Here is a 23587-nt window from a genome sequence, read left to right as displayed (position 1 = left end):
TGCTTTCACTGCCTGGTATCTACTTCAATTCCATTTCTCTGGCAATAACAGCACTCCTGTTGTCTGTATACGATTCCATGCTGCCACATCTGTCCATCTGTCTTTTTGGAAGCCAAATCAGAAAGCACTCAAGGCATAATTATATAAAAGAATTGTTTTTTGCTTCTAGAGTAAACAAAACAGATTTCCAGCAAAACATCTATCTCCTACAGCATATCAAAATAACAGTCTTGGATATCTTTGATGTGAAATTTCCATTTCCAGCACTGGTATATTTATTCAGTTTTGCCGCCTTGTCAGGTACGTTCAGTAAAAACCCATTCCATGAAATACATCGGACAAAGCGTCGATCAACATCTCAAAACTAATGGCATATGCAAAAGTAAACAACTGATATTTACTACAATCAGAAGTCACTATAAATATGCAAGCCTCAAAAATTTTACACCTAGATAACAGTAATTGCACTTCAAGAGTAACTAATTTTTTTTTGTGAAAACCTTTGAATCATCGAGGAATTGATAAGGCATTTTATAAATAGAACATTCTTCTCCATAAATAGCATGAAAATCTTCAATTACAGCCCAAAACCAGTAAAGCTATTTAAAAAGCTCCGGACATAGTGTTCAAACTTTTAATATAAAATAAATACAGAAAATGCTGGAAAAACTCAGCAGGTCTGGCAGCATCTGTGGCAAGGGAAACAGAGTTAACGTTGGGTGTGTATGACTTCTTCAGGGCTAAAGGGAAGTAAAAATGTGATGGATTTTATACTGTTTAGGAGGGGGTGGAGCAGGTGGAAAGAGGTAGAAGGTCAGGGATAGGTGACAGCTAAGGAGAGATTGACAATGGTAGTGGTAAAAAATAAAAGAATGTGTTGATAGTGGCATAAAGGTAAGATACCAGAAGGTATTAATAGCAGAACAAGGGTCAGTACTCTGTAAAAGCAAAACATAAAAACAAGTTACAGATGGCCCTGTGAGGGGAGGGCGGAGTGGGTTGGGGGAAAGAGGATAAAAAATGAACAAAAATAATAGAATAAAATTTTAAAAATTAAAAACTAAATGAATAAATAAAAAATTGGATTAAAAAATGGTGTCAAGAGGGAGGAGAGGGTACATGGTCTGAAGTTGTCGAACTCAATATCAAGTCCGGAAAACTGTAAGGTGCCTAATCGGAAAGGCGCTGTTCCTCTGGTTTGTGTTGGGCTTCACTGGAACATTGCAGCAGGCCAAAGACAGACATGTGGGCACGAGAGCAGGGTGGTGTGCTGAAATGGCAAGTGACAGGGAGGTCTGGGTCATGCTTGTGGACAGACCAAAGGTGTTCCGCAAAGCAGTCACCTAGTCTGCACTTAGTCTACCCAACTTAGAGGAGACTGCATTGGGAGCAGCGAATGCAGTAGACCAAATTGAAGGAGGTACAAGTGAAGCGCTGCTTCACCTGGAAGGACTGTTTGGGGCCTTAGCCTGCTGCAATGTTCCAGATTTCCAGCATCCACAGTATCTTGTTTTAATCAAACTTTTAAAATTGTGTAACCCAATATCAGAAAGCATGCATACTTTCCCCTCCACGAGTGTTTTGTTGTGAAGAAACAGGCCAAATCTTTGTTTTCTTTGATGATATTCATTTTGAAATGATCTGAAAAATAAAATTACATACACTGAGTAAAAATTGAACATATTACAAATTGTTAACCAATAGCAATAAGTATACTGGAGGAGCTCACATGGCATCAGTGAAAAACTGTTTTAAAAAGGGCAAAAGCATCATACCAATGTACAATGTATTGTCCAAAGTGCAACTGCATGCAATGTAACCTGGCTCCTTAATGCCACAAAGTTTTATTGGTGTACATATATAAGGGGAGGTGGTGGCATAGTGGTATTGTCACTGGACTAGTATTCCAAAATCCCAGTGTTCAAATCCCACCACAGCAGATGGTAAAGTTCAAATTAAATTCAATAAAAATCTGGAATTAAAAGTCTGATGATACCCATCTGGTTAGCTAATGCCCTTTAGGGGAGGAAATCTGCTGACCCACAGCAATCAGGGGGAGAGAGGAGGTATTAGTAAAAGACAAAACAAATGCCAACAATTATCAACCAACAACGTGGTTGACTCTTAGGAATTAGGGATGCCAGCAACATCCACATCCCAAAAAAAACACAAAAAATATTACATCCTAATGTCTGATGGTCTTTCTTGTTGGTGGAAAATTTCTCTGAAACCAACAGGAAATTATTCAGTTCCTTTATATAGACTCCAGTGGATTTTCTATGGCATCATAGTGGTCTATTCAGTACTTCCATGGGCAGGTGGTGGTTCTGGTACAGAAGAGGAAAAAAAAAGACTAAATGATTTTGGAAATGGTCAAATGTGATCAAGTGTTTTTGTAAAATTGGTCCTGGGAAATAAATAAATTGCCCAGTGCAGATAAGCGACAAAAAAAGTCTCTCTCAGATAGAATCATACAGCATAGGAAGCCATTCAACCCACTGTGCCCAGTAGTCCACTTTTTTGCTCTTTCCTCAATTACCCTGCAATTTTTTCCCCCTCCAAAGGATTATTCCATTCTCTTTTAAGAGAGACTTTTGAAACAGGTTTTCACCACTTTCAGAGTGTATTCAAAAAATCATAACTCCAGAAATCCTCAGCTCCTCTCTGGTTCTTCTGCCACTTTCATAAAAATGCATCTTGCATTAAGAAATGTCAACCTAGTCTTCTTTTCTGTCAGTTACCTTAAGTTTCACTTTATCTTGCTTTGACACTTCAGACAAAACCATGCACTGCTACAATAATGATTTCCTTGTTCACCCTTCCTTCAATCATCTATCTGTGGGTGGAGACAAGAAAGCAGAGCTTACAAACAGGATATGATAGGTGTAATGGCTAACTGATGAAAATTCATGGTGCATCAATAAGCACCTTCTTGGCTTCAAAATTTAGTCAAGAGAGGCAGCCTTAATCTGCATTTTAGGAATTTTCACTCATTACTGGGTGATGCAAGGAATTGAGTCCAGAATGTTTGGATGTCAGTTAGAAAGTGAATCCAGCACCAAGTCCTCAACAGGGGAGAAAACAAGACTGCATGCAAGGATTTTGGAAAATTATGTGGAGCGATACAATTGATTCAGCTCTTTGCTACTGTTGAGCTACCTGTTTCGAACTAGTATATTGAACTTTGCAGGTGTAGTTTTTTGACCCACATTCTGCTTGTTCCCTGTTATTGAGTATGAAATTTGAGCCATCAGAAAATGTGAATGTGTACAAGAATGAAGTTTAAAACATGCTAGATCCAAGAAATTGGGAGCATATTTTTTTGAGCTGGTAAACAGTGCAGTAGTATACATCAGAATTGAAATATTTCTGGTGTTTACTTATCTTTATAGGAGGGCAATTGTTTGCATTTTCTTTTACTAATACACCCCCTCTCTCCCTGATAAATACTGACCCTTTGCAAATGTTGATAGGACCAGAGTTCCTCTGGGCTATAAGTTCCAAGAAACCATCAGTTATTATTGCAGAAACCAACAGTAACTGAATCAGCACAACTTGGAAACAGAAGACAAAAAAAAATACACAACGCGAGCAAATCATGCACACAATCTATCTAGTATCAAATGGAAAGAAATCTTGCAGATCCAGGTGGAGCCCTTAGTGTTCATAGACTCTAGTTAGCCAGCATACAGGAAATAGATCAATATGGTCAGTAAATTGAGGTCTAGTTAAGACAAAAATCTAAGAAAAGTTCTGAAAGTATAGTTTATTTGATTACACACACACAAATTCAAATGGGTTACGTTTTGCTGTTTTGTTATGGATTCTGTTGTCACTGTTCCACTACAGGACATAAACAGAATGCTCAAAGCAGTTAAATCTGGAGTTCAAACATATAGCTTCCAGGTTTTGAGTGCAATTTATCAAATAATGCAAATCAACTGAATTGTGCACTTTATTAGGATGCATCGAGGAAAATTAGTCAAGAAGGCCCCCTGTTCTATACTCAGCCACTGGAATGAGTTTATGTACCCTTGATAATCCCATCATTATTTTAAACAACGTTGACTTACCCCACTATAACAATCACAATTTTTTTTTTAAGTCATGCTTTGTATTTACATTTCCTCATTCTAGAGACTGATGATTCTGAACTGTACCTTCCATTACCTCAGCATCCTAGCTATAATGTGAAGCCCAAATAGCAAACAATATTCCAATTGTGATCTAAGGGTTTGCTTAGATTAACATCACATCCCATCTTTAGGAGCATGTAGTCTTGCCATGAAACCCAATATTCCACTGGTTTTTTGTTATAGCCTTATTGACTTGAGATGGTACTTTTAAATGTGAACCCATACCCCCCAGGTCCCACTTTTTCCAAGTTACCCAGCCTACCAAAGCATAATTATTCTTTCAAAAAAAGTAACAAAATGTACCACTTCTTACTTAGCAAGATCAAATTCCAGCTGCTGCTTTTTTGCCCATTCCCCTATCAATACCACTTTCCAACTTCCTTTGGGCCTCAATTATTTACTGTGCCTCTTGTTTCACAAACCTCAGCAATTGTGCGCACCAATCCTTCTAGGCCTAAATCCAAATCAATGATTTGACCTGACGAAAAGCAATCCTAGAATAGAATCAGTTTCCTCTCCAGTTTGTAGATACAAATTTCTCCTTCAATGAATTTCATGCTCCTTAATCTTCTCCAATGGTATTTTCACTTTAAGTCGAAATACACCACATCCACACATCCACAGCATTTCCCCCATCCATCAGGTGCACCACCTGAAAACATGACAAGCACAATCTTCCTTTAAATTAGTGCTAGTTGCTAATTTTAAAGAAGCTTATTAATTTCATCTTGAACAATTCCAAACATTTCCCTACCACAAGTGTTTATGCAACTAATTACTGGTAAGTTAAAGCTCTTTCCTGCTTTTTGAAATTGACATTAACTTAGCCATAATTTCTAGGGCTTCTGCTATTTCTTCCCCCAGTATCTCTGGATGTATCGGGTCAGGTCCTGGCACTTATTTACCCCCACCCCAATATTCCCTTGCATAAAGACTGATGTGAAGTATTAAGTATTCTCACCAATTTCTGCTTATCCTCACGCTCCTCTCCAGGATCCCATCTCGCACTTAAATATTTTACTGTAATCTTTACTTGATTTTAGAATTATTTAATATTAGAGGTTTCCTACTCACACTTCCTCTATGTTTTCCTTATGCCTCGCAAACACTCCGAGTTTTCTCGCATTCTCTCACATCATTCCTTTGGGTCCCAACACATCCACTTCACTTTTAGTCTGTTTCTCACCTCTTACCAAAGGATCCTGCAACTTGAAGCATCTTTAAATTAATTTAATCTTCACCTATGTAACCTCTTTCAGAACACACCCCCATCTCTAATCTAATCTATAGCCTGCATCTTAATGTAGTTCTCCAGCCAACTTCAGCAGACTCGCTCATTTTTCTAAGATCTGTCCTATTCCAACCTTCTTGGTAAATGGACAGCTTACATAATCATTTCTTTCATGTAGGCTGTGGCTCAGGTGCTAGCGCTCTTGCCTCTGTGGTAGAAAGTCCGGAGTTCAAGTTCCTCAAGGATTTGAGCACAAAAATTAAGCCGATGTTCCAGTGCAGTACTGAGGGAGTGCTGCACTATCAGAGGTGCTACCTTTCGGACGAGACTTTAAACCAAGAGCCATCTGCTCTCTCAGGCAGACACAAATGATTCCACAGCACTATTTTGAAAGAGCACAGGAATTATCCTTGTTCTCCTGGGCAGTATTTATCCCTCCAAATCAACATCCCAAAAACAGATTACTTGGGTGTTATCACATTGTGTGTAGACTGGTTGCCATGATTCCTACATTACAACAGTGACGACACCTCAAAAGTTCTTCATTGATCAAGCCCTTTGGGGATGTCCTGTGGTCATGAAAGGAGCTATATAAATGCAAGTCTTTCTTTTTCTAACAGGACCAACACTCCCTCAGTACTGCTCTAGAACATCAGCTTGATTTGTGTGTTCAAATCCTTGAGGAACTTTAACACGCAATACTAAGGCAAAGCAGTCCAAGATCCTAAAAATTTGCTCACAACAAAACAAGAAAAACACATAAATATACAAACAATATGGCACACACAAACCAAAACTAAAAGGACAACAGCAATACAAGCAGATAACTGTTGCAAAATAAAAGCTACATATTCTACTTAAAAAGGTCAACTAAGGCTGCAGCCCACTTGTTGCACTGGCTTGTCTGTGGTTGGGTGTTTCATGATATTTTAAGCAATGGTCAAGTGAAAGAGACAGTATTTGACTGGCTTCCCCCTAACCAACAAAGAAGTTTCTAAAGTAATTCACAAACCAGGACAAAGTTGGATAAAATAAACCAACACAAAAATATAATGACAAAAAATATTAAGTACAACAATAAATATTTTAAATACTAAAAGTTTATCTGTTGCAAAGGAATGCGCTGCTACCACAAATGTCAACACATCACAGATTCGGCATCTAGAATTATAGTTTGATAGCTGATACAATTATCCATTTTTAGAAAAGCTGCTGTTTAAAACAATTGCAATTCAAGTGTAAGAAGGACAAGAGAAAATGTTTAAAAACATGCTGGGTGGCATTAAATTGGGAAACCATAAACACCTCAAAGATACGATGCACAATTTGCTTTTCACCAAGTTCTTTGCTTCCATCAGCAGCGAATGAACAAGACTGATTTTCCACAGCATGTTGCAACAATCCTGCCTTAATAGGCAGTGGATAACCCCACATTCCAACATACATTGAAATGACAACTTGGCAGAAGCTTTATGATTAGCATGCCAGGCAAAGGTTTTGAAGGCATCAGTAGCATAGCTCACTCTTCTACTGATTGAGAAAATGGCAGAGGAACCAACAGGACAGACACATTTTCAATGCAACAGGGTATATTCTAGAATGGAGTAGATGGTGCTTGAATTCCACCAGTTTGTATGGCTTCCAGTACAAAGTCCAGAACAACAACTGCAACACGAGGCAATCTGCCTTTGCAGCACTGAAGTTTCTGATAAGCCGAGCACAATTTTCCCGGAGTCATGAAGTTTTACAGAAGATAATAATTTGACAATAAAAGATAATTTTTCTCCCCTAGTAGCTGCAGAGCAAATTGCAACATCAGGATAAGGTCTTACATGATAAAGATTCACAGATTTAGCTGTGTTCATGTGGCTCTTATGAAACACCAGAACATTTAAACAGGAACAGGGGCCTGTGACACTCTGGGTGTGGGTGTTGAAAAATGTGCAATAAATTACGAGGGCTTCAAAAAAGTGCCTAGTAGACTGGAAATCTAAAATTGTGCATGTTTCACCATTGCTTGTGTTTTAAGGAACTCCATTAGAAACGTGTATGTTAATGTAGTCCTGATCACTGAGTCACAAGTTAGATCACTTTCACACTGTACTGGAGCTCAATAATATAGATCAAAAGCCCAAAAAAAACTTCACTTTATTTTACCATAAAGTCCCCTCAATGTTTCATTACTGAGGCACAAATACGTACCATGAACAGCTCTGAAGCACGAGATATTTAAACTTTGGTTAAAAGTTAGTAACAGTATTGTAAATTTAGCTTAGGAATTCAAACTCTAATGCATTCCACAGATTCGAATGAAAAACTGACAAGCCCCGGAAATGTCCACTTGCTCGTTTTATTTAACTGCTCCTTGAGGTCCAGAATTGCTCCCATCAACTGAAGAGGCTTAAGTGGTACCACTATTTAAAAAGTGAAATAGGTCAAAACCTGAAACTTACAGGCCCCTTAGTTTGGCCAGAATACAACATGCAAAATAGGAGGAAGTGGCCATTTAGCCCCTCGAGTCTGTTCCACCATTCATTAAGATCATGGCTGATCTGTTTGTGTTTCAAATTCCACATTCCCACCTACCCCCAATAACCTTCAATTCCATAGACTCTTGTTAGGCAATCTACCTCTATCTTAAATATATTCAGTGACCCCGTTCCCACTACCTTCTAAGGCAGAGAATTCCAAAGCCGCATAAGCCAAGAGAAAAAATTTCTCCTCATCTGTCCTAAAAGGGCAATCCCTAATTCTACACTCACTCACAAGAGGAAACATTCTTTCCACGTTCACCTTGTCAAGACTATTCAGGGTATTATATACTCCAATCAAGTCACCCCTCACTCTTCTAAACTCCAGTGGAAACAAGCCCAGTCTGTCTAATCTTCCTCATAAGGCAACCTGCTCATTCCAGGTATTAGTCTAATAAGCCTCCTCTGAACAGCCTATAATGCATTTACATCCTTCCTAAACAAGGGGATCAAAACTGCACACAATGTTCGAGATGTGCTCTCACTAATGCCCTGTATAACTGAAGCATAACATCCTTACTTTTATGTTCAATTCCTCTCATAATAAAGGATAGGATTCTATTGGTCTTAATTACTTGCTGTACCTACATACTAACTTTTTGTGACTCATGCAGTAGCATACCTAGATCCCTCTGCACGGCAGAATTCTGCAGCTGTTCTCCATTTAAGTAATACTCTGCTTTTTTATTCTTCCTGCCAAAGTGAACCACTTCACATTTTCCCACATTATACTCCATCCACCAGATTTCTGCCCGCTCACTCAACCAATCTATATCCGTCTGCAACCTCATGTCCTCTTCGCAACATACTTTCCTATCTATCTTTGTCTCATCTGCAAATTTAGCTATCATGCCTTCACTCCCCTCATTGAAGTCATTGATATAAATTGTAAAACATTGAGGCCCCAGTGCAGATCCCTGCAGGGCTCCACTTGTCACATCCTGCAAATCAGAAAAAGACCCATTTATGCATACTCTGTTTTCTGCCAGCCTGTCTTCTATCCATGCTAATACATTAGCCCCTAAACCATGAGCATTTATTTTCTTCAATAACCTTTAACGTGGCACCTTATCAAAGGCCTTTTGGAAATCCAAGTGCAACACGTCTACAGGCTCCCCTTTATCCACGGTACATGTTACTTCTTCAAAAGAACTCCAATCAATTGGTTAAACATGATTTCCCTTTCACAAAACCATGCTGACTCTTTCTGTTTACCTTGAGTTTCTCTAAGTGTCCAGCTATAACCTCCTTAACGATTGATTCTAACACCCACCCCATAACAGACATCAAGCTAACTGGCCTGTTGTTTCCTGCCTCCCTTCCTTCTTGAATAGAGGGGTTAAAATTGCTACTTCCCAGTCTGATGGAGCCTTTCCAGAATCTAGGTGTTAATTTTCAAAAATTCCAAACACATCTACCACCTCATTAGCCACCTCTTTTAAAGACCCTAGCATGAAGTCCTTCAGGACCCAGAGACTTGTCAGCCTGCAGCTCCATCAGTTTGCTCCCTAGTGATTGTAATTTCACCAAGTTCCCCTCTCTGTCCCACCTCCTGATTTACAGCTATTACTGGAATGTTTTTTGTATCCTCTATAGTGAAGGCAGAAGCAAAATATTTGTTCATTTCATCTGCCATGTCCTTATTATCTATTAACTTCCCATTGGTCCTCTAGAGAGTGACAATACTCACTTTACTTACACTTCCTTTTTAACTACCTGTAGAATCTTGCTGTCCATTTTTACATTTCTAGCTAGCTTCCTCTCACTCTAATTCCTGACTCCTGACTAACCTTTCAGTCTTAGAATAAGCCAAGAGGGATCATTTGAGATAAACTGCATGACCACCCTAATAGAGGAAAGACTTAAAGAATCTCGACATAATTTTTTGATTCATGTTTCATCAAAACAGAAAATGGTACAAATATTCAGAATCTATGAAGACAATACAAATCAATGTTTCAGTAACAACTAAAAACAAAACACTGCAGGTGCTGGAAATCTGGAATAAAAGTTCTGAAGAAGAGTCATACTGGACTCGAAATGTTAACTGTTTCTCTCTCAGACATTGCTGGGCCCGCTGAGTTTTTCCAGCACTTGCTTTTATTTTGTTGTTTCGGTAACAAAGTTCCAAGAAAGGGTTTTGTCCTCCAAGCGTAGAATCACGTTCTCTTGACAGATACTGCCTGACGAGCTGAGTGTTTTTGCAGGATTTTCATTTTTGTTTCAGATTTCAAGCAATGAAATATTGTGTTTTTGTTCATACCCAGTTGGATTTCTTGGAGGAGTGATAGAGAACTGAATAAAAATTGTATATCTCGGTTTTCATCAACCCTTCAGCCACGTGCCACACAATAGGCTAATTAATAAGATCGACTCTGATGGGATCAATGGACAGGTTTTGATGAAAAGCTACCAAACAAATGTTAACTTTTCCTCCCTCCACAGCTGTTGACTGACCGGTTGCGTGTTTTCCAGCATTTTCTATCTTTATGACAGATTTTGGGCTGGGCAAGAAATTGGATGAATTCTTGTACAGAGAAGATAGTTTCGTCTTCCAAGCGTAGAATCACATTCTCTTAGCAAATACTGCCTGACAAGCTGAGTGTTTGCAGGATTTCAGTTTGTGTTTCAGATTTCATCTTCTTAGGGAACAGATGTTAATGGAGCCCCTCAGGGTTCAGTGTTCAGACAGCTGTTCTTCACCTTTATTAATGATCCGGATGAAGGCATTAGGGGAAGGGTGCAAGCTCGCAGTTGATACAAAGCTGCTTGTTTGTGTAAAAACTTAGATGAGAAAACTATATTAAAAAGGGAGATCTAGGTGTGTTGGAGAAAATGGGTCCACATCTGGCAATTGTTATTTAATATAAATAAACAGAGTGTTGTTCAGGCGGTAGGAACACCACCAGGTATATATGCACTATGTAGGGCTGTATGCTCAAGCATAATGAACTTGAGAAAAACCTGGGTTTTAGTACATTAAGCTTTGAAGGTCCGTGCCCAGTAAACAGAAAGCATGCTAGGTTTTATTGCTAGGATGACTAAATACAAAACAGAGTCCAACTTTGGCCCTCTCATATGGTAGGTGTTGGAGGCTCTAGAGAAGAGCCACTAGCTCCTTACCTAGCTTACAGGCCAGGGGTGGCCAAACTTACTGAACCTGACAGCCACATATAATAATCTTCAAATGTTTGAAAGCCACAAGACATGAACAAACTTTACACAGTCCAATTACTGCTAGTAGAGGTCTTGTGGGACTCCATTCTGGCCTCAAGTCTTTGAAAATCCAGCTGATAACATGTTGATCTGTAAGGACTGCATGACGTTTCAACCGTACAACCTTCATTATAGAGTACAGCGATTCACAGCATACCTTGTGCCAAAAATTGAAATGAGTCACACACTAGTTTTGAGTTGAGGGTATTTTGTTTCTGGCAGTTGCTTCCAGAAATGGATTGTAGATTGCAACCGATGCATCATCTTTAGACCCTGGTCCTCCTGGAAGTCCAATAGTTTCATTTCTACACAAACGTTTTTGTAACCAGTGGTGCGAGAACCAGGCAACCATCGTTGACCACATCAACGATCAGTGGTTTTATAAGAGAGATGAAGCAGGATCTCAACTTCTGTAAGTCATCAGACCTGGCTTGAAAATTACAAAACAAAAACAGAATTACCTGGAAAAACTCAGCAGGTCTGGCAGCATCGGCGGAGAAGAAAAGAGTTGACGTTTCGAGTCCTCATGACCCTTCGACAGAACTGTTCTGTCGAAGGGTCATGAGGACTCGAAACGTCAACTCTTTTCTTCTCCGCCGATGCTGCCAGACCTGCTGAGTTTTTCCAGGTAATTCTGTTTTTGTTTTGGATTTCCAGCATCCGCAGTTTTTTTGTTTTTATCTCTTGAAAATTACAAAGACTGCTTGATAATTTCTGTCTTCTTTGAGCTTATGATCTTTTATATTAATATCAGGGAATGTGTTTACCGTCCCTGACAGGTGGGGAAATAGTTAAAGTTTCTTGACAGTATGTCTCTTTCCAAAAGCCTTTCTTTATTCTGGAAACTGAAAACTGTCCAAGGTCAGAAATAATCTTCTCCTTCCCCGGAGCGCCCAGTTGAAAATTTGTAGATGCTTCATAATATCAATAAGCAACATCAGATCCTGCATCCAATCATCATCTTCCAGCTGTGGAGAGGATCTATTCTTCAAGAAAAACAATGACACGTTCCAACCATTTCACAAACCTATTCAAGACAATGCTGGTTAACAACCACGTCACAATGCAGTAGAGAGACGTCTTCAGACTTGTCTTCAAGATCCAACTCTTCAATAAAATTTTTGAACTGTTGATGAGTCCTCCTCCCATTTGATCGGGTGAAATTAATAACTTCAAGGACCATTTTGATGCTTGAAGTATTTGGCTGCTAGTTGTTCACAATGAATGATGCAATGAATAGGGAGAACCTCCAGAAATTTGGGATCACTTTACAAGATTGGAATTAGGCCGGCGTTTTTCCCCACCATTGCAGGTGCTCCATTCGTTGCAACACTGACAAATTTATCGAGTGGGACATCAGCACATAGGTTTCCCACATTTAACAGCGAATGCAAAATCTTCCCCCCATCCTGGCTTAAAATTTCTGTTTTCAGTTTCATACCCTCAGTTTTTACAATTTGAAAATGTCATTTTCATTCACAAAGTTTACAGAGTTGACATTTAAATCTAAAGTTATTTAAATGCAACTTATGTTTTTGAATTTTAAACAAAACTTGTATCCTGGGCATATATGGGGGTTTCCAATCTTCATCTTCTAAGGTCCCGCCTTGGAGTTTTCTCCAAAAGTCACTCCAACTCGGATGGCTTCAAGAATGGTCTACCTCACAGGGTTTCAACCTCGCCCTCGAAGATTCCTTACCCCTGGGTTCCCACGTACACTAAATCACATTTTAGTTCTTCGGCCATGCCAAGCATGACACTGCTGCTCCAAAGGGGTACCTTTGCCCCAAGGGCCCGCAGCACAGAGTCACCAACCTTCAGCTGCCTTCTTGGCTCTTCAGGGCTTCTCCTCAGCCCTCTTCGATTACCAGAGCTTCTCCTGAACCCACTTCGCTTAAAAACTGCTCCCCACATCACTTTCTTTACTTGGAGACTGCTTCTCCTTTTCTTAACTCAACTAGGACCTGTTCCTGTCCCTTGTCTCTTCTCCCTGCCTCTATGACACTTCTTGGGGCCTCTCCCTGGGACAATTCCTGACTATGGCACTTCACACCCAGTCACCTGACCCAGGTTTTCATGGTCTTTTTTCCTATGCACAGGCGCATAGGGCCTGAAGAAAGAAAAGCTGCTGCAATGCGCATGTTCCCAGCCTGTGCATGCATGGGGAGTCCAAAGACTGCTGGGGCTTGGAGATCCCTATCTTTGTTCCGAACAAGCAGGTAAATTTGGGTTTCATAACACAGTTTATATTAAATTGAGATGCAAAAAGGTATTCAGCCAATATTTTTCTCCGAGCCACACTTTAAGTGTCAAAGAGCCGCATGAGGTTCACAAGCCGCAGTTTGGCCATGCCTCTTGTTTACAACACATAGAAAGCAGAGGCCTTTTAGCTTAGAATTCATTAGATTAATAACTTAAAACTAACAAAAGGATTAGAGAGAGCCCATGTGGATAAGCGATTCAAGCCAAATAGGTTCAGGAAGACATGGGGATAGTGGTCATACCTTACACAAACATAGAATTAAATAAAACGCCAGGAGCAACCATTCGTTAACCTATAGAATATGATCCCAACACATGCAGTGGGCGTTGCAACCACTTCAGGTAGTTAAACGAGGACCTGGATGAGCTCCTGAATGTGGCCGACATAACTACAAACAAAAAGTAAGCGGGTGGGGGAGAAATGGGTCTCCCAGTCAATTTGGTCTCCTGGAACTTGTTTGATCCTCTTCAGGGTCAGAGTAGAATTTTCCCAGAGGCTTTTTTCCTAAACTGACCTATGTTTTTTTCCCCCCAGTTCTTTTCACATATCCCAGGAAATTATATGTTTGGTGGACGGGGGAATAAAGGTCAGTGTATAGAAGTGACAATATAGGATACCAGCTGGACTGTTTCCAATCCTTCATTTTTATATTAGGAATAATTCACAGAATCACAGAGTGCAGAAGAGGTCCTTCGGCCCATCAAGTCTGCACCGACACGTGAGAAACACCTGACCTACCTACCTAATCCCATTTACCAGCACTTGGCCCATAAACTTGAATGTTATGACGTGTCAAGTGCTCATTCAGGTACTTTTTAAAGGATGTGAGGCAACCCGCCTCCACCACCCTCCCATGCAGTGCATTCCAGACCGTCACCACCCTCTGGGTAAAAAAGTTTTTCCTCACATCCCCCCTAAACCTCCTGCCCCTCACCTTGAACTTATGTCCCCTCACGACTGACCCTTCAACTAAGGGGAACAGTTGCTCCCTATCCACCCTGCCCATGCCCCTCAATCTTGTGCACAAATTCATAAAAGAAATTTGTTGATGGTTTCTGGAAAGGCAGTGGGGTGGGGGTTGGTTTCAGATTAAGATTCATCTCCTTCCCAAATCAACCTGAGCTAAGAGCAACTCTGCAAACATATTTCAGAAAGAAGTGAAAACAATATAGTGATACTAGGGGTCTTTGATTAGACAAGAAAGAGGATGGAGGGAAAAATATTCCTGAAATGAGTACTGAGAAGTTTATCAGGTATGTTTCCAGCACAACAAGAAAGGAAGCAGCACTGCATGTAACTCTGGAGAATGAAGTGGGAGAAGTGTAATACGTTTCAGAGACAATTTACGACACAACGAACATTACAATTGAGACAGGAGAAGGACATATCCAGGGAAGATCAGTCAGCTGATCAGTGATAGGAAAAATAATGGAATCCTTACCAGAGCGAATAAGAGAATATCTAAAAATGAGAAATATAATGAATAATCAGCATGGATTTCAAAAGGGAAACACTTGCTTGACCAACCCTATCAAATTTTTTGAGGCTGTAACAGAGCAAGTAGAGCAACAGAGACAATGATTATGCAGAAGATGCAATTTATCTGGATTTTCAAAAGGCCTTTAATAAGGTGTCCCATAATAGACAATATCATATAGTTAGAGAATGTTGAGTTGGGGAAAAAGTGGCAGAAGGTGGGAAGTGGTGTTCCACAGGGATCAGTGCTGGGACCACTGCTGTTTACAATTCACATTTAACAATTAACCGGCTCTCAGAATGAGCATTTCACCTAGTGCCATTCCCCCACCATCTACCTGTAACCCTGCACGTCTTCCTTTTCAGGTAATAATCCAATTCCCTCTTGACGAGAAAAGATGGGAAGAGGCTCGAGAGCAACATAAACACCCGGCATGGACAATTTGGGCCAAATGGTCTGCATCAGTTCCCATGCTGTATATCCTATGCAATCATTTGTACAATATTTGGTTTATAGCATGGAAAAAGAAAAGCAGAATACAGAAAGCAGAGAAGAGAATGGAAAAAGGAAATAAGAGAACAGCGAGTATGAGAAGAGTGACTAACATAAGAGCAACCCCAAAAGACTTTTATAAACATATAGTTTAAATACTAAGAGGTTAGTCAAAGGAAGGAGGACGGTAATTGCGGACCAAAAAGGAGATCTGCTTGTGGAGGCAGAGGACATGGATGAGGCACTAAATGAGAACTTGGCTTCTTATGCTGTATGACAATGATATTGACATTACACAAGTAATATCATTACGATCAATGGACTGCACTTAACAGATCCTGACTAGACTGAAACAATCTGCAGCCAATCAAACTAACAGATAAGCAAAATTATATAAAACAAAAAATAAAAAATACCTGGAAAAACTCAGCAGGTCTGGCAGCATCGGTGGAGAAGAGTACAGTTGAAATTTCGAGTCCTCATGACCCTTCAACAGGATTTATATATATTTATTTATATATATTTATATTTGGCTACGAAAAAGGCAAAAGTACTAACAGACTCTTTGAAATATTCACAATTACGAAGTCAATTACAGCAAACAACAATAAATACAACGTACTCCTCTCAGAATCACAGCCATTGAAAAATCTAATTAGTATCACTCCCTTGCTATTTCCCCATTGCCCTACAGATTTATTCTTTTCAATTATATCATCCAATTCCCTTTTGAAAGTGACTATTGATTCTGTTTCAGCCACCTTTTCAGGATTGCATTCCAGATTGTGACAACTCGCAACGTAAGGCAAGTTCTCATTTCCCCTCCTTTGGCTTTTTTGTGAATGATTTTAACTGTGTCCTCTAGTCACTGATCCACCTGCCAAAGGAGAATTTCTCCTTATCTACTCAATTCTCACCAAAAACCTTCATCAATTTGAACATTTAAATCTCTCCTTGACCCTCTCCATTCAGGAGGAAGTCCAGTCTTCTCTGGCCTTCCTCCTTGGTACCTTTGCACCCTTGCCAAGAGTTTGGTATTCCTTGTGAAATATGATGCCCAGAACCTGACACAATACTCTATTTGAGGCCGAACCAGTGATTTATAAAGGCTTACCACAACTTCCTTGCCTATTTATAAAGCTAAGGATCACATCTGCTATTTTAAAAAAAACAGCTACATTAACTTGTCCTGTCACTTCAAAACATTCATGTACATGAACCCCCTCCAGGTTTGTTCCAGCATCCCCTTAAAAACTGTACCATCTAATTTCTATCGCCTCTATGTATTCCTCCTTCCAAAATGCATCACTTCACACCTCTCTGGATTATATTGCATTCGTTATTTATTGCCCCTTTCACCAGTCTGATGGTGCCCTCCCAAATAAGTCTGCTAGTATCCCCTTCATTTAACTACATTTCCAACTTTTGTCATCCACAAATTGAATTTATGTCCCCGATGTGCAAGGCCAGTTCTTTAACACTAAAAGTCAAACTCATTTAATGCTGTAAGCACCAAATTCACCCTGCCCTCCAACTGAACCCTCCTGATCACTGCTTGCACTCATGCAACATTATGTCTCAATACTTTCCATTAACAGAAACTCATACACAATCACCATTGATCCTTAACCTCTCCCACCTCTCTAACTCTCAGTCTTTCAGTTTCTCTTCAGTGATACTTCCAGCTCTTTGCTTTCCCGTTTTGGCTTACAGCTTGTTTTGCATTTTCTTCTCTTCTTGCAAAAGGTTGAGGAATTTCTTACATCTATGAAAAGCAGAAACAACTGACCACCAACTTAGCTGAATTGAGGCTACTAAAGAACAAAATACTCATAGCTATTTGGTCTAGTAATATATTAAAAAAGAACTGCAACACAAATATTTAGTTCACCCATGCCTCCAACCCTCACTGATAGCATCTCCCAACAGATGGTGGGAATATGCATTTTGAAATCAGCAAGCTTTTTTCAGAGCCTCGCTCATAATCTGGGGGTCAGAGAGTCGGCCAACAGAACAATTTCATCCAGCCAGTGGCATGCTTTGCCTAAAGTTACCAAGCTGGTTGAGTGGGAATGGGAAGCCAGTGCCAGGCTGGGAAAAACAGAGAAGCTGATGTCTGGGGCTGCAAAGTGCCAGCAACAAATTCTGCTCCCAGAGTCCAGCCTCTTTACGAGTACAGTCTCATTTTCTTCCAGCCAAGCCCTCAACTTTTGTCTTCCGCTTACTTTTTCTTACTAATCATACTTGCAGTGGCTGTGAAAACCCCATGGGAGGCAAGAAGAAAAAAAATTGTGACATGCAGAAATTGGGAGAAAGACAGTGAGATCCAGGGTAAAGGCATGGAAAGAGCAAGGAAATGAAAAATTAGACCAAATTTAAATAGAGTAAAATAAAAGAGACAAGAGAGCCACAGCTTTAGGGAAACAGATCCTCCATTTTTCTCCACAAGAAACCAAAGACAGGTAATGCAGAATGCCCATGCTTTTCAACTTCATGTGTCATGTAATCTTATATTATGGTACATCATAGGTGTCATCATCTCTAAGACAGAAGGTTGCAAAATCAAGCTCCGCTCTACACATTTGGGCACACAATCTAGGCTGACTGCCGCCGTCAAATCAAAGGCCACATTTACATGCTCCGGGGGAAGGATCCCATGGAACGATTCAAAGGGCAGAAAGTTCCTCTGGTGCCCTGACAAACATGCCTCTGAGCTAACACCACCAAAAATAGATTATCCGTTCAATTTATCCCATTGCTGCTTGCGCGAGGCCTCACAGTGCAACTTGGCTGCACAAGTTTGCCTGCAAAACTTTCAACACTTTAATGCCTGAAAGGTTTTGCGGAGGACGATAACAGCACGGAAATTACTGTGTTACTTCTTTCGAAATTCGTGGACTCGACCATTCCCTTATTCCCCAAGCCGCGCGCACAGGCATTAGCGCTGATTTCCGTTCCAACCGGCACAAAAACGGTTGCAAATCTCCAGCACACAACTCAAGAAGAGGACAAAAACAGAATTACCTGGAAAAACTCAGCAGGTCTGGCAGCATCGGCGGAGAAGAAAAGAGTTGACGTTTCGAGTCCTCATGACCCTTCGACAGAACTTGAGTTCGAGTCCAGGAAAGAGCTGAAATATAAGCTGGTTTAAGGTGTGTGTGTGGGGGGCGGAGAGATAGAGAGACAGAGAGGTGGAGGGGGTTGGTGTGGTTGTAGCGACAAACAAGCAGTGATAGAAGCAGATCATCAAAAGATGTCAACAACAATAGTACAATAGAACACATAGGTGTTAAAGTTAAAGTTGGTGATATTATCTAAACGAATGTGCTAATTAAGAATGGATGGTAGGGCACTCAAGGTATAGCTCTAGTGGGTTTTTTTTTATTTTATATAATGGAAATAGGTGGGAAAAGGAAAATCTTTATAATTTATTGGGAGAAAAAAAAGGGGGGAAAACAGAAAGGGGGTGGGGATGGGGATCATCTATCACTGCTTGTTTGTCGCTACAACCACACCAACCCCCTCCACCTCTCTGTCTCTCTATCTCTCCGCCCCCCACACACACACCTTAAACCAGCTTATATTTCAGCTCTTTCCTGGACTCGAACTCAAGTTCTGTCGAAGGGTCATGAGGACTCGAAACGTCAACTCTTTTCTTCTCCGCCGATGCTGCCAGACCTGCTGAGTTTTTCCAGGTAATTCTGTTTTTGTTTTGGATTTCCAGCATCCGCAGTTTTTTTGTTTTTATCAAGAAGAGGACATGTGAGCAGGGAGTAAGAAATAGGAAGATAGATAAAGAAAGAGAGAGGTTGGTGGGGGAGAGATGGGGGGAGAGAGAGAGATGGTGGGGGAGGGAGAGATGGAGGGGTGGGGGGGGGAGAGAGATGGGGGGGTGGGGGGGGAGAGAGAGATGGGGGGGTGGGGGGGGGAGAGAGAGATGGGGGGGTGGGGGGGGGGGAGAGATGGAGGGGTGGGGGGGGGAGAGGTGGGGGGGGGAGAGATGGAGGGGTGGGGGGGGAGAGATGGAGGGGTGGGGGGGGGGAGAGATGGAGGGGTGGGGGGGGGAGAGATGGAGGGGTGGGGGGGGAGAGGTGGGGGGGGGAGAGATGGAGGGGTGGGGGGGGGAGAGATGGAGGGGTGGGGGGGAGAGATGGAGGGGTGGGGGGGGGGAGAGGTGGGGGGGGGAGAGATGGAGGGGTGGGGGGGGAGAGATGGAGGGGTGGGGGGGGGGAGAGATGGAGGGGTGGGGGGGGGGAGAGATGGAGGGGTGGGGGGGGGAGAGATGGAGGGGTGGGGGGGGGAGAGATGGAGGGGTGGGGGGGGAGAGATGGGGGGGTGGGGGGGGAGAGAGAGAGTTGGATGCATGCCCAGGGCTCAGAGGATTGGGGAGCTGTCACCAATACCACCCACACTGGGTGCTGCAGCGGCCCGGGGCTCTGTGCTGAAGCCAGTCCTTTGCAACCCAACCCGCCCCCAAACACTCAGGCGAGTTGGGTGAAGGCCGGGAGCGGGGACCGAGCGCAGCCGCTGTCACCCGCCGCCGCCGCCCCCCTGACAAACTCCACAAAATTTAAAACCGGGATCCAACGGCCCCTCGACGGTTACCTGGCACGGAGATGGGTTGGGGTGGGGGGAGGGGAGAAGCTGGGCCTCGCGGTGTAACTGGGTCTGCTCCCGCTCCTCCGGCGCCTATCGTCGCCGCCGCTCTTCCCTTCCCTCTCCTAGGAAGCTGCCATTTTCAGACAGCCGGCACTGCGCATGCGCCGCCGTCACGGGACCCTCGCCTGACCTGACCGGAAGTTGCAACGATCGGCGGCGTGCGGAACCGGCGTCATTTTAAAGCGACGACTGGTTTGGAGAGATGGGGGGGGGGCGGGTCATTGCCCACGGAAACGCGACGCCGAGGTCACGGAGCCAAGAGGGAGATTGTCTGGGCTGATGGACACCCAGCATTAAATACAGAATTTCCAGTCTTTCTTTCCAATTAAGACTTCTCATTCTGGGAAAAGTTATGTAAATATAGGCCCCAGGAATATAAATGCAAATTCATGAGTCAGGGCTTATGACTATTTACAGCCAATAAAATATGAACGTTTCATTGGGAACGGTTTTCTCCTGAGTTGAAAAGGGCAGATTTACATCTGTTATTCAAGGAATTAACGCTCCAATTCCTTCAAATCTGCCTGTTTTCATTTCAGTAGCTTTCACTGAAGAAAACAGAAATCTGCCTGTTTTCATTTCGACCTATCAGCAAAGAAAACAGCTTCCTAACTAACAATCTTATTCCATGACAAAGTCCTTGTTTAGTATTCAAGTTCCGTAGTAACGTTATAATTGCTCCTTCCTTCAATGTAGGTTTGTGCGGCGGCATGTCCATTGGAGTTAAACTGTTAACATCTTCCAGTATAGAATCAGTGCTGATGGATTCTTTTAAGTCACCTGACAGCTTTTCTAAAACCCTTTAATTCAAATCTAGTGAATCTTCATTTTTAGCACAAAGAATAGTCTTGGAATAACCAGTTTTATCAAATAACTCCCCCGCTATTTTGTCATATACCGATTACGTCTTTTCATCATGTCCCTCCTATACCATCCCTATTCCATGCCATTCCCTCCCTCTCATGCCATCTCCAGCCCCATCCCTCCCATCATGTTGCTACACGGAATTAATTTCTCCAGCCAGGCTAACTTTGTTGTTGGGCTCCCCTATCTTCTGTTTTTGTTCTCCTACAATACCAGCCCTACCCTGCTACCACCATCAACTGTTGGCAGCTGCATGTCCATCATGTGCTCTAGTCCTGTGTGTGTGCCAGGCCCACCAAATAAACCCATCAACATATGTGCCCCTTAAGCTGACCAATTAAAACAATCCAGGCAGACAAGAACTGGGTATTATTATAGAAATAAACATAGAAAATGCTGGGAATACACAGCCTAAAAGTTCATTGACCTGAAATGTTAACTGTTTCTTTCTCCATAGATGTTGCCGGACTTGCTGTGAATTTGCAGCGTTTTCTGTGTTTATTTCAGCTTTCCAGCATCTGCAGTATTTTGCTTTTGGATTATTATTATAGATAGCTGTATATAGTGCCCTAATGTCTTAATTAAAATCAGGAAAAGTACACACCAATCTCTGCCAAGGACCAGTAGAGCCACAACCAGCGTTTCCCCAATCTCACCAGCCAAGTGGCACATTCTCCAAATGGCTACCCAAATGGTGCCATCAAAAAAAACTAATCGGAATTTTCTACACTCCTTTCAAATGCTGTCCCTCTCCCAATTATTCATGTATAGCTAGAGGGTCTAGAAGTTCTGAAAATGATATACAATTAAAAAATGGTTAATCCTAGTTAATTGTAACCATCTTTGTTTCAGGGTGATGCCATTTCCATGATCAGTGATCCTGAACTGTGCCCTGCAGCAACAGAAAGGTTCACACATCTTGACAGCTACAGCATAATCTCTTTGTATTAGGGTTGCCAGTTGTGATTAAATGTATTCCTGGAGGCTTCAGCACTTGACTTGCCCCATACTCCAACCATTAACACTTTAATTCTTGTGATGTACTGCCTTCCAAATGCCAATTAGAAAGCAAAAAGACTCATTACCCAATTGGGTGAATAATTGACTGTCAGCCAAACAGCTTCGTTTCCCCATTTTCAATATTTTTATGTCTGGTGAAGAAAAATGTTCAAAGAAAATTATTTTAAAATCTTTTTTAATGCCCAGATGATTTTTCTCCAGGGTTGCGCACAGCAGTGTCCTGGAGATTGATTTTCAATTCCTGGAGACTCCAGGCCAATCCTGGAGGGTTGGCAACCCTGCTTTGTATGGTCATCCCAAGTGCCTATGTCTCACATGCAGCAATGGTGGGAACCACTCATTCCCAGCAAATGCCTCAATTATGGGCATCTGACATGTGAATGAAACCGAAAATGTAATGGGTGGGAAAGGCAGGTATGCTGAAAATCACTGCACAATGCATTCGAGCAAACAAAGCTATAAGTACCTGATGACAGCATGTTTCCAACAATAAACATTTTTTTTATATAAGTGTTATTATGTAGTGCATTTACAGTCTTGGGTGTGGCAAGTTTTATTCTATAAAGGGAGGAATTTTTGCTCACCATGGGAATTAGTTTTTCTTTCTACCTTAAGAATTCCTCTCTCCGCCAGTATAAAATAGTCTATTATTGGGAGTAAAAAAAGTATATTTTCTAATTGGAGATTCAAATATGGCCAGGATTGTAAGCACTACAATTAAAATTGTGCAGAGTTTTTCCAAATGCCGTCCCTCTCCCAACTGTTTCTGTTGCTAGAGATCCAGGAGTTCTGGGAACAATACACAATTAAAAATTGGATATTCTGGTTAATTTTAAAACATTTTTATTTCACAATTGATAGGATTTTATTCAAAATAAGTGACATTTGGTTGATCCACTCCACAGCTTGGTTCCGTTCCTAAATAATAAGAACAGTAAAACCCAGCAGGTCTGGCTGCATCTGTGGAGAGAGGAACAGAGTTAACGTTTAAAGTCCAATGTGACTCTTCTTCAAGCATGTTCCCAGTTCTTCTTCCCCACCCCAACTCCCCCAAAGTTTACAGAGACACTCTCCCCTCAAAACCCTCCCCAGTTGACAGTGATGTCCTTCCCCACTCTTCCTTTACAAATACTTCTCCTTTTACACCCATCCTCAATTCAGAACAGCACTGTCCCTTCCAACACTCTTGCACAGATATTATGTTTCTTCCAGCAACCTGCTCCAACTCACAACAGCATTCTCCTTCCATGGCAGCACCATTCTCCTTCTAAACACCCTTACAGATTGAAGCAGCAGGCTGCCTCCTACGCCTCTCCTCAATTCAGCAAGATGCCCATCTCCTGCTCAATTTACAATAAATTCTCCCTCCAAAGATTTCCCAGTTCAAAGAAGTATTTTCTGCCTTCAAACCCTCCCCAGGCACTCTCTGACTCTAACTCCCCATTCTTAAGGCACTGTCCCCTCTGGCAATTCAGAATTTTTTTACAGAATTTTCACAGTGCAGAAGGAGTCCTTTCGGCCCATCATGTCTGCACCTGCTCTCTGAATAAGCAATTTTCTTCGTGCCATTCTCCTTCCTTCTCCCCATAACCCTGCATGTTCTTCCTTTTCAGATAACAGTCTAATTCCCTTTTGAATTCCTCGATTGAACCTGCTTCTACCATGCTTTTAGACCTCAACCACCCGCTGCGAGAAAAA

General features: G+C 41.7%; 1 protein-coding gene across 7 annotated transcripts in view; it reads right to left on the bottom strand.

The window, feature by feature from the left end:
• LOC121276119 (dnaJ homolog subfamily C member 13) overlaps window positions 1–20109 on the bottom strand; it is a 142378-nt gene extending 122269 nt beyond the window's left edge. For 2 of the 7 annotated variants that reach the window (XM_041184107.1, XM_041184112.1), the window contains exons 1-2: window positions 19952–20105; window positions 1563–1641 (exon numbers count right to left, since the gene is read on the bottom strand). In XM_041184107.1, the coding sequence (XP_041040041.1) occupies window positions 1563–1630 (68 nt within the window). In that variant the 5' untranslated portion in view covers window positions 1631–1641; window positions 19952–20105. Of the gene's footprint in view, window positions 1–1562; window positions 1642–2741; window positions 2837–4558; window positions 4581–6672; window positions 6774–19951 lie in introns of those variants that run through there. The other 5 variants (XM_041184108.1, XR_005942609.1, XM_041184113.1 and 2 more) reach the window with 5 other exon arrangements.
• Window positions 20110–23587: the final 3478 nt, after the last annotated feature.

Source organism: Carcharodon carcharias, chromosome 3 (assembly GCF_017639515.1).
Source record: "Carcharodon carcharias isolate sCarCar2 chromosome 3, sCarCar2.pri, whole genome shotgun sequence".
NCBI lineage: Eukaryota > Metazoa > Chordata > Chondrichthyes > Lamniformes > Lamnidae > Carcharodon > Carcharodon carcharias.
Note: the sequence above shows the minus strand (reverse complement) of the source record. Positions and strands in the feature narration are given on the sequence as shown.